The sequence below is a fragment of the Paroedura picta genome, chromosome 12 (assembly GCF_049243985.1).
Source record: "Paroedura picta isolate Pp20150507F chromosome 12, Ppicta_v3.0, whole genome shotgun sequence".
NCBI classification, from domain to species: domain Eukaryota; kingdom Metazoa; phylum Chordata; class Lepidosauria; order Squamata; family Gekkonidae; genus Paroedura; species Paroedura picta.
Genome location: NC_135380.1, coordinates 45,763,803 through 45,785,191, shown reverse-complemented (window position 1 = coordinate 45,785,191; position 21,389 = coordinate 45,763,803). Strand labels below are relative to the sequence as shown.

General features: G+C 48.2%; 1 protein-coding gene across 3 annotated transcripts in view; it reads right to left on the bottom strand.

Moving 5' to 3' along the window:
• Positions 1-19,704, bottom strand: part of ASS1 (argininosuccinate synthase 1) — a 151,307-nt gene extending 131,603 nt beyond the window's left edge. For all 3 annotated transcript variants that reach the window (XM_077305234.1, XM_077305235.1, XM_077305236.1), the window contains exons 1-3: positions 19,551-19,704; positions 3,925-4,037; positions 1,977-2,045 (exon numbers count right to left, since the gene is read on the bottom strand). In XM_077305234.1, the coding sequence (XP_077161349.1) occupies positions 1,977-2,045; positions 3,925-4,032 (177 nt within the window). In that variant the 5' untranslated portion in view covers positions 4,033-4,037; positions 19,551-19,704. The remainder of the gene's footprint in view (positions 1-1,976; positions 2,046-3,924; positions 4,038-19,550) is intronic.
• Between the last annotated feature and the right edge of the window lie 1,685 nt (positions 19,705-21,389).

The following is a 21,389-nucleotide window of genomic DNA, read 5'->3' as shown; positions in this document are numbered from 1 at the left end:
TCTGATTTGGGACCCATCCGAAACACCCTGCAAGCTCCCCGTGCAGCCTGCTACAGGAAAGGTTATTATACGGGCCCCTCTTTCCCCACCCTATTCTTCTGTAGATGACTGCTTGTTAGTGTGTTAGATCTAACACACTAAATATAAATATGATGAAGAGCAGGTTTTTTTGTACCCCGCTGTTCACTGCCCAAAGAAGTTTCAAACATCTTTTCCTTCCTCTCCCCACAATGGGCACCCTATATGGGATGTGGGGCTAAGAGAGCTCTGAGAGAACTTTGACTGGCCCAAAGTTGCCCAGCTGGCTGCATGTGGAGGAGGAGTGGGGAATCAAACCCAGGTCTCCAGATTAGAGGCCACCACTCTTCACCACAATGCCACACTGCAGAGCAGTAGATGGGTCACAGAATTCCTGACACGTCTTGAGCATCCGACCTCGCTCTCTGCGGTGGGGGGGGGGATGCATTTCTTTTACTTTCTCATCCCTGAACTCACAAACCTGTGCACAATGCTGTAACAGCCAGGCTTGACCAGAGCACTCTTGGGGCCCTGCCACACCCATTGCAAAGACATTGCTCCCCCCCCCCCTGTGTCCTCCACAAGGACTTTGAAGGAGACATGCTCTGGGACATCCACACACAGAATCTAATTCCTTGGGGCAAGCAGGAGTTGTGGCAGGAAGGGGGAGGGGGCATAAACCAGTCTGCTTCAGGTTCCCCTGACCTGAAATGGTCCAGAGGAATTTCCACTTGCCCCATTGGGGGAAACTCATCTGTACCTAGAGAAACTAATTCATTATATGAGAAACAGATAAGTTATGAAATTTGAATGTAAAATGGTGAAGAACAGAAGCTGGAATCCTGCCCGGAGCAGGGGGTTGGACTTGATGGCCCCTTCCAACTCTATGATTCTAATTTTTACTGTACCTTGTAGACAAGATTCCAATAAACTGTAATAAAGAATCTTTTGGGGAGAAATATTTTTACTTTTTTATGACATATATATTCACTTTTCTGTAGTTTCATTATATTTGGTTTCTTGTTTACCTTCTTATTCAAGTGAGTATCCAGGAACATTCTGTTGCTTATTGGTTAGATCAGTGGTCCCCCAACCTTTTTATCACCGGGGACCACTCAACGCTTGACAATTTTACTGAGGCCCAGTGGGAGGGGGGGTAGTTTACTCCTCTACTCTCAACCCCTGCCCTAACGCTCTCTGATCGCTATGGTAATGTTTAAACATCCCTTCAAAATAAGAGACAGACACGCCACAACAATGAACATGAGGAACATTTTATTTTCATGGAAATTTTAACTCATGACAATGACAAATCAATGGGAACCCTGAGCTTGTTTCTCTGCAACGAGATAGTCCCATCTGGGAGTGATGGGAGACAATGACACCCAAAGGGCCGGGGGGGGATGAAGTAAAGGGCCGGGAGGGGGGGGAGAAGGCGTCCTTCGGGGCACACCTCCAATTAGTCGACGGACCACATGTGGTCTGCGGCCCACAGGTTGGGGATCGCTAGATTAGATATCAGGAACATTTTTTTCACAGAGTAGTTCAGCAGTGGAATGGGCTGCCTAAGGAGGTGGGGAGCTCCCCCTCACTGGCAGTCTTCAAGCAGTGGCTGGACAGATCCTTTTCATGGATGCTCTAGTCTAGGCTGATCCTGGATTGTGCAGGGGGGTGGCCTGTGTAGCCCCTTCCAATCTATAATTCTATGATTCATACACATTTTCTACAAGCATCAGCAGCTTCCTAAAGCAGAGAAAAGCCCTTCCTGGGTGGGAGGAATGAGAGAAGAGCACATACTTTGTTACCTTTTCCTCCCTCTCTTTTGGTTTTTGGTTGGACCTCTTGCGCTCAGATAATTCTGGAGAAGAATGTGGGCAGACTCCTGTGTACCTGGGGCAGCATCCATGGCAGCTTCCAGGTGACTTCACCATACAAACAACGATCTGTGCAGCCATTACCTTTTTGGCTCCAAGGGAGAGGGCTTTCTTTCTTGCTTCTTCAAAGTTCTCCTCTTGTCCAATGTTAGCCTGCGAGGTTTAAAAACAACAAGAGAAGTACCTAAATGCAAACGAAAAAGGAACTCTGGCCCTGTCATTGCAATGGGAATTATGCAATGAGTTGCAAATGAGTGGGATGTTTGCAGTATCATATGCAACCGAGAAGGGGAAGGAAAGGAAAGGAAAGGAAAGGAAAGGAAAGGAAAGGAAAGGAAAGGAAAGGAAAGGAAAGGAAAGGAAAGGAAAGGAAAGGAAAGGAAAGGAAAGGAAGGTCTTGGAATGCAACTGTTATCCATCTCCAAAATGTCACATGAGCTCAGAAATGCTCACACTATCTCTTTTAAAGTGATGGCTTGCTTAATTGTATATAGAAAAGAGCAAGGGTCCAGGAGTAACTTAAGAACTAACAACATTTGTGGCAGGGTATCAGCCACAAATTTTATTATTATTTTATTTATTATTTATTCAATTTGCTAACCTCTGCTCCTAGAACTAGTTGTCTCACTGTTTACAGACAATAAAACTGGTAAAATACAACAAAATATAAGAATGGTTATATACAGAATTAGCTCCTATGCATAAAATGATATTATATACTCATGATACTATGGACTTTGTGGTCCTTCCTTGCATACCCAGGGAATTGCTGATGGCCACTGTGGTGGTAGGTGAATTTTCTCCAGGCCAGGCTGGATTCTGGAGATTTTTGGTGGAGAGATCACTTGGGCATGAAATTGGGGTCACTGTGGGTGGGCAGGTAGCTGTGAGTTCCTGCATTGTGCAGGGGGTTGGACTAGATAACCCTGGAAGTCCCTTCCAACTCTATGATTCTATGAGCCTGGTAAATTCCGTGGACCAGAAGGCCAGATAAAACCAAAGTGAGGCCTCTAATGTTTCAAAAGCAGGCCCTAGTTCTTCACAGGTAAGCACAGAATCTACCCTTTATCCAAGTAAAATGCAGCATACTTTCACCTGCAGCATACTTTGGATGAAGGGTAACTCCTACCTGACACTTACTGGACACTGAAAGTGTTTATCTTGACCAGGGTCACTGCAAGGAAGAAGCTTCAGCTTCTCCCACCCCCCTTCCCAGTGGTGATCTTTCCTAGAAACTGGGAGACCTTCCAGAATTACAACTGACCCCCAGATGCCAGAGATCAGTTCCCAGGCAGCTTTGGAGGGTGGACTCTATGACATGGCAGCATGCTAAAGTCCCTCCCCGGACTACAAACCTCACCCCTCAATCCTTAGGAATTTCTCATCCTGAAGTAGGACAACAAAATGAGAGTCCAGAAGCACCTTGAAGACCGATGAAGATTTATTCCAGGCACGAGCTTTCATTGGTCTTCAAGGTGCTTCTGGACTCTCATTTCGTTGTGCTACTTCAGACCAACACAGATACCCACTTGAATGATCCTGAAGTTGGCAACACTACTTGTGGAGGAGCAGGGAATCAAACCCAGGTTGCCAGATTAGAAGCCTCTGTTCTTAACCACTACACCACCCTTCCCTCTCCTGGCTCCATCCTCAAACAGAGGTGGGGTTCCCAATTGTGGGTTGGGATATTCCTGGAGAGCAGTGGTCATGCTGAGAGAACACCAGGCCTGTCCAAAATTTGGCAACTCAAATCAGAGTAGGGTTAGGAAAACACATGGAGATTTGGGGTGGAGCCTAATGAAGTTTTGGGAGTGGAGGGGCAATGATGAATTCCAATGCCATACTGTGGTCAGTTTCTCCAGAAGATTGGATCTTCGTTGTCTGAGGACTAGTTGTAATCCCAGGAGATCTCCAGCCGCCATCTAGAGATTGGCAGTCCTCAGTGGGAGAAGGGGAGGGTACCTCTTTCACCTGGAGATATCTTACTTGGAGGCCTCAGGGGCACACTACTCAGCTCCCTTTCTTAGCTTACCAGGTAAGCAATGACGTCATAGCCTTGCTCCTTCAGCCAAACCAGGATGCAGGATGTATCCAGTCCCCCACTGTAGGCCAGGACAACCACCCCTTTGCTCTGCGACATCGTATCTGTCAGGCAGCAGAAAGAAGGGAGACCCCCGTCAGTCACACTTAGAGATGCTCGCTTTAAGCACAGGTGATCAGCACTATGGTCTCTGTCCCAGAAACAGAGTAATTGCTGTCAGAAATCTCTGTTAAATGCACATGCCTCCCCCCCCCCCTGGCCAGATGGCAACCCTATATGGACAGCAAGAAGACCTCAGAACATTTGTTCTCAAAGTCCACTGCTGGGCGCAGCTGATGCCAAGACACACTGCAGTCCAGAAGGAGCTGAATTCATCCTGTCTCTGCAACCTACTTATCAAACAGCATTGGGCAAGCCAATTCTTAGGGTGATTATCATGATTTTATATCTTTAAACCACTCAGGGAGCGGTATAAATAATTGGTTAAGGGCTAAGTGGGCAGAGAGTGGGCGGGGTCGGTCAGGTGAGGGCCCAACCAAGACAGGCCAGAGTTCCAGCCAGGTGTGAAAGAGTGATACAGAGGGAGGCCTTCTCCCCAGTCCCAGAAGCATACCTGGGGACTCTTTGAGGCCCTGGGTGTGCTTCTAGGCCTGGCGGGAAGGCCGCACCGCCACCAGGGGGAAGGGGGGAGGGAGGCCTTCCCCCCAGGCCCAGAAGCACACCTGGGGCCTTGAAAAGGGAAGGCCGCACCAGCAGGAAAGCCGCACCGCGGTCGGGGGTGAAGCGGGGGGCCAGGGGGAAGGCCATGCCACTGTCAGGGCTGGGTGGGGGCAAGGAGCCCTCTCAAATCCTTATCTTTCTCTTTATTTTGTGCCCTCACTCCTCTCCATCTGCTGCTACCTTCCTCCCTCTCTTCTTCATTCACTCTCTAACTTGGCCACTGCTGGCCCACCTCTGGACTCAACGTAGTCATACGTTTAGTCTGGGTAATTATCGACCCATCAGCTTGACATCTGTAGCTGGCAAAAATTTGGAACAAATAATCAAACACTCGATCCTTGAGCAGCTGGAACTGAGAGCTGTGATTTCTATCAGCACGGGTTTCGCAAGAACAAGTCATGTCAGACCAACCTTATCTCTTTTTTCGAGAAAGTGACTTCCTTGCTGGATCAGGGGAATGCTGTGGACATAGTTTATCTGGATTTCAGTAAAGCTTTTGATAAGGTTCCACATGATATTCTTGTTCACAAGTTGGTAAAATGCAGTATGGATCCAAATTCTGTCAGGTGGATCAATAACTGGTTGACAAATCGTACCCAGAGGGTACTTGTTAATGGTTCAGCATCTTCTTGGAAAAGAGTGACAAGTGAGTACCCCAAGGATCTGTCCTGGGGCCTGTGTTGTTCAACCTATTTATAAATGATTTGGATGAGGGATTAGAGGAGATACTTATTAAATTTGCAGATGATACTAAACTGGGAAGGGTAGCAAACACAACTGAAGACAGCAACAGAATACAGGATGATCTTGATAGGCTCAAGAAGTAGGCTAAACTGAATAAAATGAAGTTCAATAGGGACAAATGCAAAGTTCTGCAGTTAGGTAGGAAAAACCAAATACGCCAATATAAGATGGGGGAGACTTGTCTTGGCAGTAGCATGTGCGAAAAGGATCTAGGAGTCTTAGTACACCATACATTGAACATGAGTCAGCAGTGTGACTCAGTGGCTAAAAAGGCAAATGGGATTTTGGGCTGTATCAAACAGAGTATCATGTCCAGATCACGGGAGGTGATGGTACCGCTTTACTCTGCTCTGGTTCGGCCTCACTTGGAGTACTGTGTTCAGTTTTGGGCACCCCTGTTGAAGAAGGATGTTGACAAACTGGAACGTGTCCAGAGGAGGGCAACAAAGATGGTGAGGGGTTTGGAGACCAAGACGTATGAAGAAAGGTTGGGGGAGCTTGGTCTGTTTAGCCTAGAGAGGCTAAACTGAGGCTAAACTCTAAACTGAGATAACCATCTGATAACCATCTTCACGTATTTGAAAGGGTGCCATATGGAGGATGAAGCAGAATTGTTCTCTGTCCCAGAGGGACAGACCAGAGCAAATGGGATGAAATTAATTCAAAAGAAATTCCATCTAAACATCCGGAAGAAGTTCCTGACAGTGAGAGCAGTTTCTCAGTGGAAACTCGGGAGGTGGTGGGTTCTCCATCTTTGGAAATTTTTAAACAGAGGCTGGATAGCTACCTGACGGAGAGGCTGATTCTGTGAAGGCTTAAAGGGGTGGCAGGTTACAGTAGACGAGCGATTGGGATGTGAGTGTCATGCATAGTGCAGGGGGTTGGACAAGGCCATAGAGCTCACCTTCGAGAGCACCCATTTTATTTATTTAATTGATTTATCTAGATTTTTATACTGCTCTTCCATACAGCTCTGGGTGGTTTACATAAAACGTCGTAGAAGAGTTACTCTACGGTGGAGGCGGCGGCAGTGCCACTGCTCCCGGAGGTTCCTCCGCCAGCCGCTCCTGAGTGCATGGGCCGGCGGGCGACCTGTGCTTTTAGTGGGTGGCGCCGCCGCCCCTGGCTGTACAGGCCGGCGGCGAGGCATCCTGATGGGGGCTGTGGCCGCAGCCATCGTCACGGCCGCCAGCATCGGCTCCTCCTGGATGCGCGGCCAGGCAGCGACCTGGCCTCTCTGCGCCGAGGCAGGTAAGTGGCTATCCTGAAGTCATGGGCTGGGGCTCGGGGCGGGAAGGGGGCGGGCGGTGGTGGGCGGTGCGGCGATCGTCATTAGTGTGGGAAGGGCCTGGGGCGCGGCGAGGCTGGAGGGCGAGTAGTAGGAGGCCATGGCGAGGCTGCAGGGGCGGCATTAGTGTGGATTCCTTGTGGGGCCATGGCGAGGGGAGTCTTTGTTCCTGGCGGCGGCAGGGAGTCGAAATGGGGAGGGGAGGGCAATGGTTCCTCAGCGGAAAAGGAGCAGGCCCTGCTCCTTTCCCGGCAACGAACCATATGGGGGCGGAGTGTGGGGGTGGAGTCCGGTGCAGGCCAATTGGCCAATAGGGAGGCACGCTTTGCACGCCTCCCAATTGGCCACTTGGCCCCTGAGTGGCCCTCTCCGAGTTTTTATCCCAGATGGGTCCCGCCCTAACTCCTCCCCCAGAGCCCTTACTCCTTTATTTATTCCGCGGCGCGGTGTGCCGCGGGGCAGGTTTAAAGATAACAATCATGATACAACATGCCAATTAAAACAGTATTTTAACCGAACAATAACACTGACAATCTGGGTAGCTTCGATTTTGCAGTCTGGGGGGGCCTGTAGATGTTTGAGTTGGTTGGCCTCAAACAAATTCCTGGTGGAGGAGCTCCCTTTTACTGGCCCTGGTCCTAACTTGTGGAAGTTAGGACAGGTTCCTAATTTCCTCAGGGAGCTCATTCCACCAGGTGGGGGCCAGAACCAAGAAGGCTCTGGCCCTTGTTGAGGTTTGATGTGCTTGTCTGGGGCCAGGGACCTGCAGCCAGGACCCTAAAGTGGGTTGCAAATTCTCTGAAAGTGGGTCAGTGCCTTTCCACTGCTCTCTTTGGTGTCTTAGGAACCAAGATGTGATCCTGGAAACGGTATCTTACCATTAGCTGGTAATTTTCTCCCCTGCCGGTACAACCTGGTCAAGTAAAACATGTCCTGATGGTCACTAGAATGAGTGAGAACTTTAGGGATTTGGGGAAATAATGTACAAGGAGACAGTAGTCAAAGGCTAGAATGTAACCTCCATGTGAAAGTCTGTTGGGATGCCACATGCTTGGGGGTTATATGACAGTGGGGGCAGCTGTACTCTTTACTGTTGGTTTCTCAAAAACATCTGGTTAGCCACTGGAAAAAAAGGAGTGCTGTACCAGATGAATACTAAGGTCATGATTTGCTTCTGTCTTAGAGCCACTGGAGGTGCCACATATTTAAAAAAGGGGTGTCACACCTGTGTAATGGCATAGCATTAAAAATAATTGTGCCTCTGGCCATTCCACACCTTCTGCCTGTCTTGCTACCATCTGGCGCCTTTCTGCACTCCTTGCACTCTGCATGCCTGCTTGAAGTGGCGGAAGAGAGCAATGCACTTTATGCAACGCTCTTATGTCTGTCAATCAAGCCAGGCAACCAATCCCCTTTCTCAAAGTTTTAAAGAGCCCGCAATGCCCACTAATCTTTTTTTTTTAATTCAATCCTTCTCCGTTGAAATGCCTATGTATCTAATCACACATGCATAGCGCTTTTTGAATGCCACCCATTATGGACTCACGAGCCTTGATACTAAAAAAAAAAAATCTTGTTCCTAATTTGGGAGGGGGACTTTAGAGAAGCATGCTTTGTGTGATGACTTGGGGGAAAATATTTTTTGCTTTGCCTGCACTCTTTTATTCCTATTTGTTGCTCCAGGCAGTTTGCTTTAAAAAAATATCCCCGGGAGAAGAGAGAGGGAGGCAGGTGCAAGTCTGGGACACTGGAGGCAGAGATAGCACTACTTCGTCTCCATACTGGTGGCCAGTATCAGTTGCTCTCCTGTAGCTTGCGTTACATAGGTTGGGGAATTCACATCATGCGATTCCTTAGCTAGCGCTTTAAAATGGAGGATGTAGCTAGCGGTTTGCTGCTTGGATAATGGATGTTGACGATATCATGCAAAACGCCACAAATGTAGCACCTTCAACAGGTAAGAATTTCACTGTATGTATGGCATGTGGAAAGGCCCTAAATTTGTTCTGTTTTGGTGACCTTAACTTCCTATTTGTGTTTGATACAACAGAGTAAGCCGGCTTCAACAGCTCCAGCATATTCCTTTGGGAGGCATTTGTTTTCCTGTTCAGAACTATCCCACCCCCACCCCCTGCTTTGTTCTGCAAAGGCCTGAAAGGCACAGAAATTGTTCTCCTCTGTGTGACGCAGTCTCCAGTCTCTCTCTCTTTTGCTCTGGGAAAGGGGGAAGAGGAAATATTCTAACAGCCCCAGAAAATTGCAAGTTTGGAGGAACCATCAAAGGACTCTCTTTTCAGCAGCAGAATTTTAAAAAAAAGGGACTTCTCCTAGCAATAGCTGGTTTGGATGGGAGTCCCTACACTCAACAAAAGGGAGAGCAAAGTATGGCCATTCACTCAAGGCTGGTTATTTCCTGTTTGGGCCTTCAACAAAAATCTTGGCATTCTCAGTAGCAGAGAACTGAAACTGTGGTGGCTTGCAATTCAGAATGGGAACTGTGGTGGCCTTTGTTTGGGAGCTGGGCATTGTGCGAATTCCCAGATTGCTGTGCCAATAAGGCTGCCTGTTGTGAATGCCAAACATATGGCAATCTTTAACTGAGACCCCAAGCTTGTTTTAGAGCACAAGCATGACTGGGAGTGCCCTGGGACATTAAAAGCACAAGTCGAGCCAAAGAAGGGGCCCTGCAGGGGTGGGGGCTGCAGTTTCCCCAGTCCATGGTGACAACATAGCAGTTGGTTCATCGGTGCACTCCATTACTGGGAGGCAAGAGCAGCACACATGTGAAGGGCTGCCAGCACCAGGTTGGGCAATTCTTGGAGATTGGGGGGGAGGGTGCTTGAGGAAGGCAGGGTTTCAAGAGGGAAGGGACCTAAGCATGGTGTAACACCATGGAGTCCATCCTGAAAAACAGCTTTTTTTTCAGGGGAATTAATCTCTGTTATTATGGCAAATATTAGAAATGTCACAATATAAATGTATTTCTTTAGCTTATGTGGTGGACTTGCCAGAAAAAAATACTAGGGCCCATTCCGCACCAGGATCAATGTGGCAAATTGATTACGGAAAGAAAAAACGGAATTTAAAATAGTGGAATTCGGCGTAAAGCATACCTGCCTTTGTAATGGAATCCAGTTGCGTTTCAATCGTTTCCCACAATCGTTTCCGATCTCGGCAAAAATCGCTAGAAAGGAAGCGATATTTGCCGTGCTTTGTCCCACCCCTGGCCGTCAATCAAACGAGCAGCCAATGGGCGGTTGTTACCATGATTCCTTGCTTCCTCCTAACATAGAGACCCATCTAGCTGGCAGCTGGCATGTGAGCTGCTGATTCATCATTGCCACGCTCCCCCAAGTGAAAAAAAATCCCCCCCCCGTGCACGGGTGCGATTTTCGGCCGAAAATAAAGGGAACTTGCAAACGGAGCTGTGTTGTGCTTGGTGACTTAAAGCAGCTCTGTGGAGGGACTGCAGCCGGAGAAGCCTCATTGGGTGAATGATGGCTCGCCGGTTCGTTGCTCTCCGCTCGCTCCGAGAAAAAAAAATGGTGAGCACTTCGCCGGAAGATCAGAGGAGACAGCCAGGGGGAGGGACTTTGCTGAAACCGCAACAATGGTAACGCACAGAACTTTTTCACTAGTGTTGCAGACTGGTTGCAAGAGTGTAGCGCTTTCCAGAGGGTGAATCCACTTTTTGGGATTTCCCTGGAAGCGCTACAACGAAGCGCTTCTAGCGGGACTGTTTCAGGAGTGTGGCAGATTGCGTACGACGTTGTGCATAACTGCATTTTAGTAGCGATTACAATTTGCCACACTGCTGCTACATTAAACTTGTGCGGAATGGGCCTAGATTATGATTCATGATGAGATGCAAAAGATATTGAAAGTTAAATTTGCATTGGATCCAAAATGTATGTTATTAAACATTATACCAAATAATATTAAAATGTTAAATACATGGTAACAGTTGTTAGGTCCCTTTATGCATCAAGATGGGGAAAAAAACTGGTTAAAAAAACCAATGGAATTTGGGACAATGACAAAACTTTCATATTTGATGTGTAATGATTCAGGACCAGAATTGAGAAGAAAATGGAATCCCCTATTAGATTATATTGTATATGTAAACTCTGGAGAAAATGCAATACATGGTCAATGATTTTGTTGTTGTTGTTGTTGTTGTTGTTAGTTGCGAAGTCGTGTCTGACCCATTGCGACCCCATGGACAATGATCCTCCAAGCCTTTCTGTCCTCTACCATTCCCCGGAGTCCATTTAAGCTCTCACCGACTGCTTCAGTGACTCTATCCAGCCACCTCATTCTCTGTCGTCCCCTTCTTCTTTTGCCCTCAATTGGTCCTGCTCCTTTCACTGAGCAGAAGCCATTCCCTCACCCCTGAGGTTCTGGCTTCGGCGGCAAAGGCTCTTCCTCCGGGGCCCTCACCTCCCGGACTGACACTCGGAGGGGCCCCTTCAAGTTTTTATCCCGGACTCGCCCCGCCCCTTTCTCCTCCCACATTGCCCTTACTGCATTATTACTACCACTCCTGCGGAGCGGTTTACAGATGCTATTAAAGGTTTTGTATTGTATTGTACTGTGAATGAAATATTCTTTTATTTCTGGCATCGGCTACACGAGTGTCTGCCTATTCGTTGCTCCAAGAAGTTGCCTGTTGGTTGCTCTCCGGTTGATAGCGCTTTGTAGGGTGGTGATTGCACTTTTTAGGATTCCCACAGAAGCACTTTAAAATGGAGGCTGTAGCGAGCAGTTTGCTGCCCAGAGGCAGAATGTGGGCAATGTCATGTGGAGCGGCCAGAATATAGCCTCTTCATTAGGTAAGCATTAAGCTACATTTATGGTGTGAGGAAATGTCCCCAGTTGTTCCAGGCACCAACCAGGTCATCGAGCGGATCGTTGGGGGGCATCATGTCCCACAGAACATTCCGGAATCTACCTGGATCCAGAAGTCTCTGTGGGGCCTAATGCAACTCTCCCACTACCCATTTCCGGGGCAATTTGGGACTTCTGAACCCCCATGTCATGTTTTTGAAGGCAAAGCAATGCACTGGGGATGCGCTGTGGTTCCTCCTTTGAGTTTCATGATGTGCAAAACATAACAAGAGCTTTCAGAGCAGAGCAATGCTCCTTTCAAGGCTGCTTTTCCTTGAGGGATTACCAGAAGTCCCGGAGGGGGCACAGAGTCGTCCCACCTGTGTTCCTCCAGCTGCTGGACTTTGCCAGTGCCCGGCCTGTGGATGGGGAGGTCCCATTCTGTCATCAAGGTCAGTTCCTCTAGGGAGTTATCAGATCCCCTTTGAAAGCCCCACAGCACACAATCCCACAAGTTGGGCTGCCAAATTGAGGACCAGAAAGCCCTGGAGATTAGAGGGTGGAGCTTGGGACAGGCTGAAAGAGTTGTGCAGTGCCCCTTGGAGAAGACGAGGGCTGGGGGGTGGGGAGGAACTATGCAAATAAAAGGGAGACACCCTGAGGAGGGGACCAACTTGTTGACTGCAGCTTTAGGATCAAGGACTGTGAGTCGTGGGTTCTAATTACAGGAAAGGAGGTTCCACTTAAACATTAGGAAGCATTTTCAGAGAGCAAGAGCTTTGTGTAGAGGGAATATACTGCCTTGGGGGTTAGGGGTGGAAGCTTTTAGGAGGAGACAGACTGGGCCGCTGTCAGGAGGGTATGATTTTTAAGTCCCTGAGAAGGGGGGCGGGCTGGGCTGGATGGCCCTCAGTGGTCTCTTCCAGCTCTGTGTGATTCTGATCCTAGGAGAGTGGGGGTTAGGGTGGGGAAGGACCTCGGAAGGGTATGATGCTGTGCAGCCCACCTCCCAAAACAGCCACTTTCTCCAGGAGAAATGGAATAAATGTTTTAAATAAACATATAAGTGATATATACAAACAATATATGGAGACACTGATTGGTTCAAGGTCAGCCCAGGAGTGAGACAAGGGTGTATCTTAGCTCAGACAACTGACAGCACGTGGAGAGAGCTACTGGGGAGAGTTGCTGCTGACCAGGTGAGGCTATTGTGCTGACTGGGTGAGGTGATTGCTGGGTAATTGTTGGGAGGATTAAAAAGGGCTGCTCCTTGGGAGAGACAAAGGGCTCTTGGCCTGTGGCTCTTAGCCTGGGGTTCTTGGCCGAGCAATTAGAATCAGTAGATTATATCAGTAGATTATATTTCCCTAGTACTTGCACTGCCTAGACATTACAATGGACCTCCAGGACACTCATCCCATCATCTGCAGTGAGTGTGACATGATTGCCTTCCTCCCAGAAGACAAGATGGACTACATCTGCCCCAAGTGTAAGCTGGTAAGACTTTTGGAGGAAAGGATTAGGGGATTAGAAAACAGAATTATTACTCTGACCCAAAGTAAGAAAGGGGAGGAGTTCATAGACCAGAGCCCTGCAACTCGGAATAAAGACAATACAACTAGTCCTGAAGAGGATAAGGAGATTGACCACACTAGGGAGCCTCTGCAGACAGTTCAGAAAAAGACTCAACAGCGAAGAGTGAGACAATTCTCGGGGCCTTTGGAGCTACAGAATAGATTTCAGGCCCTTGCAGAGGAGGAGCAAGGGTCAACGAGGGAAGAGGTCCCAAAACAAAGTCTAAGACAAAGGGAAGAGGCCACGGGGACAGAAGGAAATGGAGTTGAGAAGGAAAAAAAAAGGAGAGTACTGGTAATTGGAGACTCCCTGCTAAGAGGAATGGATCGCCATGTGGCTGGGCCCGACCCCCTAACCCGAGAGGTGTGTTGCTTGCCAGGGGCGAAAATTAAAGATGTTTCAGAATGGCTGCCCAAACTCCTCAAATCTATGGATCGCTACCCATTTGTGATGGTCCATGTGGGAACGAATGACATGTCCCTGAATACCATCGATCCTATTAAAAAAGACTATCAAGATCTGGGGAGGAAGCTCAAGCAAATGGGGGCACAAGTGGTATTCTCTTCAATCTTGCCTGTCAAGGGAAGAGGAATGCATTGGGAGAGGAAGATAATGGAGGTGAATCACTGGCTGCGTAGTTGGTGCCGGCAGGAGAGATTTGGTTTCTGGGACCATGGGATAGGCTTTCTTGAGGAAGGCCTACTAGCACCTGATGGACTGCACTTATCGAAACTGGGGAAGAATGTGTTTGGCAGGAACCTGGGGAGATTCATCAGGAGAGCTTTAAACTAAAGCCACTAGGGGAAGGAGACGATCAACATGGGGAGTGTATGGAAGGAAAACGATCGGAGGCAGCCCAACCGGCAAGGCCAGCTCATAGGGAACCAAAAGTAAAAGGATTCAGATGTCTTTATACTAACGCCCGAAGCATGGGCAATAAAAAAGAAGAGCTGGAACTTCTCATGCTGATGGAAAGGTATGATCTAGTAGGCATCACAGAAACTTGGTGGAATGATTCTCATGACTGGAATGTAATGGTGGATGGATATGAACTGTTCAGAAAAAACAGAATAGATCGAAGAGGTGGAGGAGTGGCACTGTATGTGAGGAAAGGGCTTACCTGTCAGGAAATTCTAGTGAAGGAGAGCATATCTACAGTGGAAAGCATCTGGGTGAAAATAAGCGAGGGGAAAACAAACAGTGTGGTGGTTGGTGTCTGCTACCGACCGCCTGACCAACGAGAGGATGTGGATGCTGCACTTTGTGAGCAGCTTGAGAAAATATCCAAGCGGCAGGACCTTGTCATCATGGGTGACTTCAATTTCCCAGATGTGTGCTGGGAAACAAACTCTGCGAAGCGTCCTCAGTCATGCAACTTTCTGACCTGCCTGGCTGACAATTTCATTTATGAAATAGTAGATGAACCCACAAGAGGTTCAGCCATACGGGATTTAATACTGACCAACAGGCAAGAGTTGGTGGATGTGAAGGAGGTGGGGACCCTAGGGGGAAGTGACCATGTCCTCATAGAATTCCTTTTGAGATGGGGAGCTAAGGAAGCTTGTAGCCAGACACAGATGTTAGATTTTCGTAGGGCAAACTTTAATAAACTCAGAGACATGATGAGTGTCATACCATGGACGAGAATGCTGGAAGGGAAGGGAGCAGGTGAAGGGTGGGCGCTACTCAAACAGGAACTATTGCATGCTCAATCAATGACTATCCCAGAAAGACGAAAACACTGCAGGAGCTCTAAGAAGCCCCTTTGGATGAACAGAGAATTTCAAGAGGAACTAAGAAAGAAATGGAAAATGTTCGGGAAACGGAGGGAAGGACAGAGCTCTAAAGAAGAGTACCTACAGGTTACTAGGCAGTGTAGATCAATCATAAGAAAGGCCAAAGCTGAGAGTGAGCTAAGATTGGCCAGGGAAACCCATTGTAACAAGAAAAGATTTTTCAGTTATGTGAGGAACAAACGTAAAGTAAAGGAGGCAATAGGCCCACTGTTGGGTGCGGATGGACAAACTCTAACGGAAGATGCAGAGAAAGCAGAAAGGCTTAGTGCCTATTTTACATCTGTTTTTTCCCACAGGTCAGTTTAGGCACATCTAGAGATGGCCATAGCCAAAGGACAGTGTCTGGGTGGCAGGCTAACATGGATAGAGAGGTTGTCGAGAGGCATTTAGCTGCACTGGATGAGTTCAAATCCCCTGGTCCGGATGAAATGCACCCGAGAGTACTCAAAGAACTTTCCAGAGAACTTGCATAGCCCTTGTCCATCATCTTCGGAACCTCTTTAAGGACTGGAGATGTCCCGGAGGACTGGAAGAGAGCAAATGTTATTCCGATCTTCAAAAAAGGGAGGAAGGATGACCCGGGAAACTACAGACCAGTGAGTCTGACCTCTGTTGTGGGGAAGAAAATGGAGCAGATATTAAAGGGAGCGATCTGCACACATCTGGAGGACAATTTGGTGATCCAAGGAAGTCAGCACGGATTTGTCCCCAACAGGTCCTGCCAGACCAACCTGGTTTCCTTTTTTGACCAAGTAACAGGTTTGCTGGATCGGGGAAATTCGGTTGATGTCATTTACTTGGATTTTAGTAAAGCTTTTGACAAGGTTCCCCATGATGTTCTGATGGATAAGTTGAAGGACTGCAATCTGGATTTTCAGATAGTTAAGTGGATAGGGAATTGGCTAGAGAACCGCACTCAAAGAGTTGTTGTCAATGGTGTTTCATCAGACTGGAGAGAGGTGAGTATTGGGGTACCTCGGGGTTCGGCCCGGTACTTTTTAACATATTTATTAATGATCTAGATGAGGGGGTGGAGGGACTACTCATCAAGTTTGCAGATGACACCAAATTGGGAGGACTGGCAAATACTCCAGAAGATAGAGACAGAGTTCAACGAGATCTGAACACAATGGAAAAATGGGCAAATGAGAACAAGATGCAATTTAATAAAGATAAGTGTAAAGTTCTGCATCTGGGTCAGAAAAATGAAAAGCATGCCTACTGGATGGGGGATACGCTTCTAGGTAACACTGTGTGTGAACGAGACCTTGGGGTACTTGTGGATTGTAAACTAAACATGAGCAGGCAGTGTGATGCAGCGGTAAAAAAGGCAAATGCCATTTTGGGCTGTATCAACAGAGGCATCACATCAAAATCACAAGATGTCATAGTCCCATTGTATACGGCACTGGTCAGACCACACTTGGAGTACTGTGTGCAGTTCTGGAGGCCTCACTTCAAGAAGGACGTAGATAAAATTGAAAGGGTACAGAGGAGAGCGACGAGGATGATCTGGGGCCAAGGGACCAAGCCCTATGAAGATAGGTTGAGGGACTTGGGAATGTTCAGCCTGGAGAAAAGGAGGTTGAGAGGGGACATGATAGCCCTCTTTAAGTATTTGAAAGGTTGTCACTTGGAGGAGGGCAGGATGCTGTTTCTGTTGGCTGCAGAGGAGAGGACACGCAGTAATGGGTTTAAACGTCAAGTACAACGATATAGGCTAGATATCAGGAAAAAATTTTTCACAGTCAGAGTAGTTCAGCAGTGGAATAGGCTGCCTAAGGAGGTGGTGAGCTCCCCCTCACTGGCAGTCTTCAAGCAAAGGTTGGATACACACTTTTCTTGGATGCTTTAGGATGCTTAGGGCTAATCCTGCGTTGAGCAGGGGGTTGGACTAGATGGCCTGTATGGCCCCTTCCAACTCTATGATTCTATGATTCTATGACCCTTTCTTTTTAGCCTTTATGCAGAGGTAATTATGCGGAAGCTTCATCTGGAGGAATCTATGATCGGAGTCAAAATTGGAGGTCGTAACATCAATAATCTCCGCTATGACACAACACTCCGTGATTAATTGGAGCATGATCTGGAGACCCTGATAAAGAGACTGAAAGGATCCACGGGCTCAACACAATCAAAGCCGATACAGGGATGACCGTGAACCAACTAAAAGAAGCAGCCAGAGACGGGGGCGCATGGCCAAGACTTCCCTATGGAATCGCTGAGGGTTGGATACGACTGAGCGGATGACATCATCACATCATAAGTGATGGACATGGAGAAGCAAGGACCTGTGCCTGGCTACCAAATGCAGACTAGTTTGATCTATCATATTCCCAGGAGACACTTATGGCTGTGAAGATGGACCATGAAAAAATCAAACAAGAGAAGCATCGATTCGTTTGAACTCTGGTGCTGGAGAAGGCTTCTGCCTGTGGGCTCCGTGGATGGCAAAAGTCACAAGCAAGGAAATATTACAGCGCATAAAGCCTGATCTATCACTGGTAGGCAGAATCACAAGCCTCTGGCTCCCTTACTTTGGCCATATCATGTGATCCAACTCAATGAAGAAAGCAAATATGCTAGGGTTGGTCAGTGGAAAAAGGAAACCAGGCCGACAGAAGGTGCAGTGGTTGGACATGGTCAGAGCACCGCACAGATCAGGGAGGCGGTGTGCGACTGGGGATTGTGGCGACAGCTGGGCCATGGGATCGCCAAGAATTGTACATCAGTGGTCCCCAACCTTTTTCAGGCTGGGGACCGGCGGCAGCAGGGAGGGTTATTGCCCGGCCATGCATGCTGCGCATGCACACCTGCCCATGCGCAATTCGCACGCGTGGCCAAAAACACGCATGCACAGCACTTTCACACATGCGCGAAAGTGCCGTGCATGCATGTTTTTGCCACGCATGCACACATGCGCGGCCCTGCTTCCCTCTCCCCCCCCCTTCCCACAATAAGAAGCTTGCCGGGCAGCAAGCTTGCGGCCTGGGAAGTTTCTTACTGCGGGGGGGGGCGGGGAGAGGGAGCCGCGGCCCAGTGCCAGGGCCTTCGTGGCCCAGCAACGGCCGCAGCCCGGTGGTTGGGGACCACCGCTGTACATGACTGAATGGCTGACAACATACTTATATAGTCTGGAGGTCAGTTATCATTCCCGGAATTCTCCAGACCCTTCCTGGAGTCTGGCAACCCCAACCAGAAGTTAATCATGTATGCTGTGAAAAAGCACTCCTTTTGATTTCATTGGGGGTCCCTAAGTTTGAGCATTTTTGAAAAGGAGAGAAAGCGCTTGCTATCAACTGTCTGAAGACTGCATGTTCTCCAGAACTTTGCACATGTGCATTCTGCCATACTTTTTCAGCTCCTTTTGCTCATGTGCAATCATTTTACCACTTCCTCTATTTTCCTGACCTGCACCTAAGTATATTTACAGCATTTTATCAATCTTTATGCAATAGCACATACAGTTGCATTGTGCAATCTCTGATTAATGCACAGCAGTACAGGTTCACTGGGAAAACGGAGCAAAAGAGAATTTTGCAGCCAAAGTGAAAATGATCATATATCATGGTCTCTCTCTCTCTCTCTCTCTCTCTCTCTCTCTCTCTCTCTCTCTCTCTCTCTCTCTCTCTCTCTCTCTCTCTCTGTTGCAATAGCTAATCAATGTGCACATGGCAAACTGCACACAATCCTACCGTGGAATTAGTTTTAGACATCGTTTTCATTAAAACAAAATTAAGGAGAAACAGAACTCAGCACAGAGAGAAATCGCAGGACAATGATGGAATGGAACAGAAACAATAAGCATTTACACCACCCAAAGAAGAATTGATTCTTGTATGCCGCTTTTCTCTACCCGAAGGAGGCTCAAAGCAGCTTACAGTCACCTTCCTTTTCTTTTCCCCCCAACAGACACCCTGTGAGGGAGGGGAGGCTGGGAGAGCCCTGAGATTACTGCCTGGTCAGAACAGCTTTATTAGTGCTCTGGCAAGCTGCCTGCATGTGGGGGAGCGGGGAATCAAACCCGGCTCATCAGATTAGAAGCCAGTGCTCCCAACCACTACACCAAGGTGGCTCTTTAGAACTCAGCGTATTTTACATACATGTATCAAACACTCAGTAAACTTCACAACAGCCCTCTAAGGTAGGCTGTTTTTTCTCAAGCCAAGACAAACCCTAATGTAGATTCCAGGAGGTAGCCGAGTTAGACTGAAGCAGCAGAACAAATTTTGATTACAGGGGCACCTTCAAGACCAAATTCAAATCCTAACGTGTTTGTGACCAAAACCAAATTTGAACCAACAACTTCCCAGCTGAAGCTCAGCCCTTTCCAATGTCTGCAGGTCTCCAGCCTCTCCTTTCACGGCATATTTGGGGAACAAACACTGGATTTCTGCCTCTTGTCTGAGGGGTGGGAGCCCACTTTTCCTTTTGATCTGAAGAAATGCTGCCCAGCATGCGGGGTCAAGCTAGCAGGCAGGGGAGAGGGGCTGGAGACAAAGCCAGTGGCCCTTTCAATTAGGGGCAAGGCTGCCCCACTCCACCCCATCCCACCCCCAAGCACACCTCTGCGTTTTGCCCTGTGGCTCTTCTGCAATTTGCAGCACGCTGTCATGTCCTCTGGCCTCCCAAACCCTCAAATCAGCCAAAAACTTTCCCAAACTCACCTCCACCCAGCGGACCTGAACACCAAGTGGGACGAAATCCCTACTCGCAGCAAAAACTGTGCTGTTTCTTGGGAAACCATCCCAGAATATAAAGAGTCAGCTGTTGGGCTGGGAGAGGGGGCATGGCAGTTCAAAGGGTCAGGATCCAACCACCCTTGACCTCCCTTTTCCAGGCATTCACCCATTCACAGTTTATGCACCCCTGAAATGTATTACACGAGAGTTGACCGAGTGCCAATTTTCCCGCACACCCTGTGCTCTCCTGGCCCTGGAACAGCCGAGCGTGCAGCATTTCAGCAGACAAAGCTATTCCTGGCAGGGAAATAAATGGCAGGGACAAGTTTGCTAGCTTTAACTGGGGGGTATTGCAAAGCACTGAAGCAGTGCTGTTTTTTGAAAGCTTGCAACGTAAACCTGTTGACTCAGGCCTCTGTGTTTATATCACAAGGATAGCTTGGGATTGCAGCTCAGGGTCAGTGGGTGATAATGGCCTGTTGCAACCAGGTATCATCCTCCTTGACCCCCTGATGTTGGCATAGGGAGGTCTCCTGTCTGCCCTGACTTTACAGCCCTCACCTCCCAGCTCCAGCCTGCCTTGTGCTTCCAAATTCCATGGGTCTGTGCTGACTGGGCAGAAAGCAGAGGAAGCAAGAAGGCTCAGAGTCGCTTCTCCTGACTCCTGTCCTCGGAAACCCTTGCCTGAAACACGGGGCTCTCCCAACATCCGATCAAGGTCCGCCATTCCAGTATTTTGCTCTCAGCACCAGCTTGACAAAGGTTATTGGAAGCTCATAAGTAAAAGAGGGGCAGAATCTTCACATCTGATTCATCCTCAGTATTTGGTACTTAGTGGTGTATTGCCTTGAGACAAGGAGGTTCTATTTATATAGCATCACTGTAGAGAGATACAGCCTTCATGAATGTATGCTTATCCTTAAATATATATATATCCTACCTTTCTGGCCCACAGTTACCCAGTGGTCTTCCATGGCAGAATGGGATTTGAACCTGGTGTTCCAGTCAAGGAGTTCCACTCCATAGACAAGCCCCTTCCTCCTCAGTAAAAAATTTGGAGTTGTCTTTAAGAAAAAGAAGAGCTGGGTATTTGTACCCCACTATTTCCTACCCATGCTTTAGGATGCTTAGGGCTGATCCTGCGTTGAGCAGGGGGTTGGACTAGATGGCCTGTATGGTTTCTGATTTTGTTCTGCTTTTAAATGGAAACTTTTAAAACTAGCATTGTAAGCTTCCTTGGCCCACGAAGAGAGGCAGGGTGCTTAGTACTCCCGACTGGTGGCGACCCTGTGCATGAACGACCTCCCAAACAGCCTTGCTCAGGCCTCGCCAGCTGAGGGCCCTGGCTTCCTTTGTGAATCCACCCACAATGGGTGCATGCTGGGAACACCCCTATTAGACCAAAGCCAAGAGAAGGTCCTTCCCGTTGTTGAGGCTGTACGGTCCTTGGCACAGGGACTCCTATTAGCCCAGCGCTGCACTGAAAATGTCCATGTGCTCTGGTAATTATAAAATTATGACCCTTCTGCCTGGATTTCCCAGTTTTCACTGATCTGTAAACTCATGCAGGGCCAGCAGAGGGCAGCCTCCGCCTGCTTTTCTCCCCCCCTCCCGCCCTGCATTCTTGAAGAACAGCTGGCATTCAACTCCTCTAAGATGCAGTCTGTGGGATCTCTGACCAAGGGTGTCCTTTAGCTTTAATAAGAGGCCGTCCTTAGACCTCAGCTGCAATGATTGAGAGTATGTCAATCATCAGTGTGTGTGTGTGTGGGGGGTCAGAATTTGCCCAGATCCCACTGTCCAACAGCAAGGGGGGATGCTAGG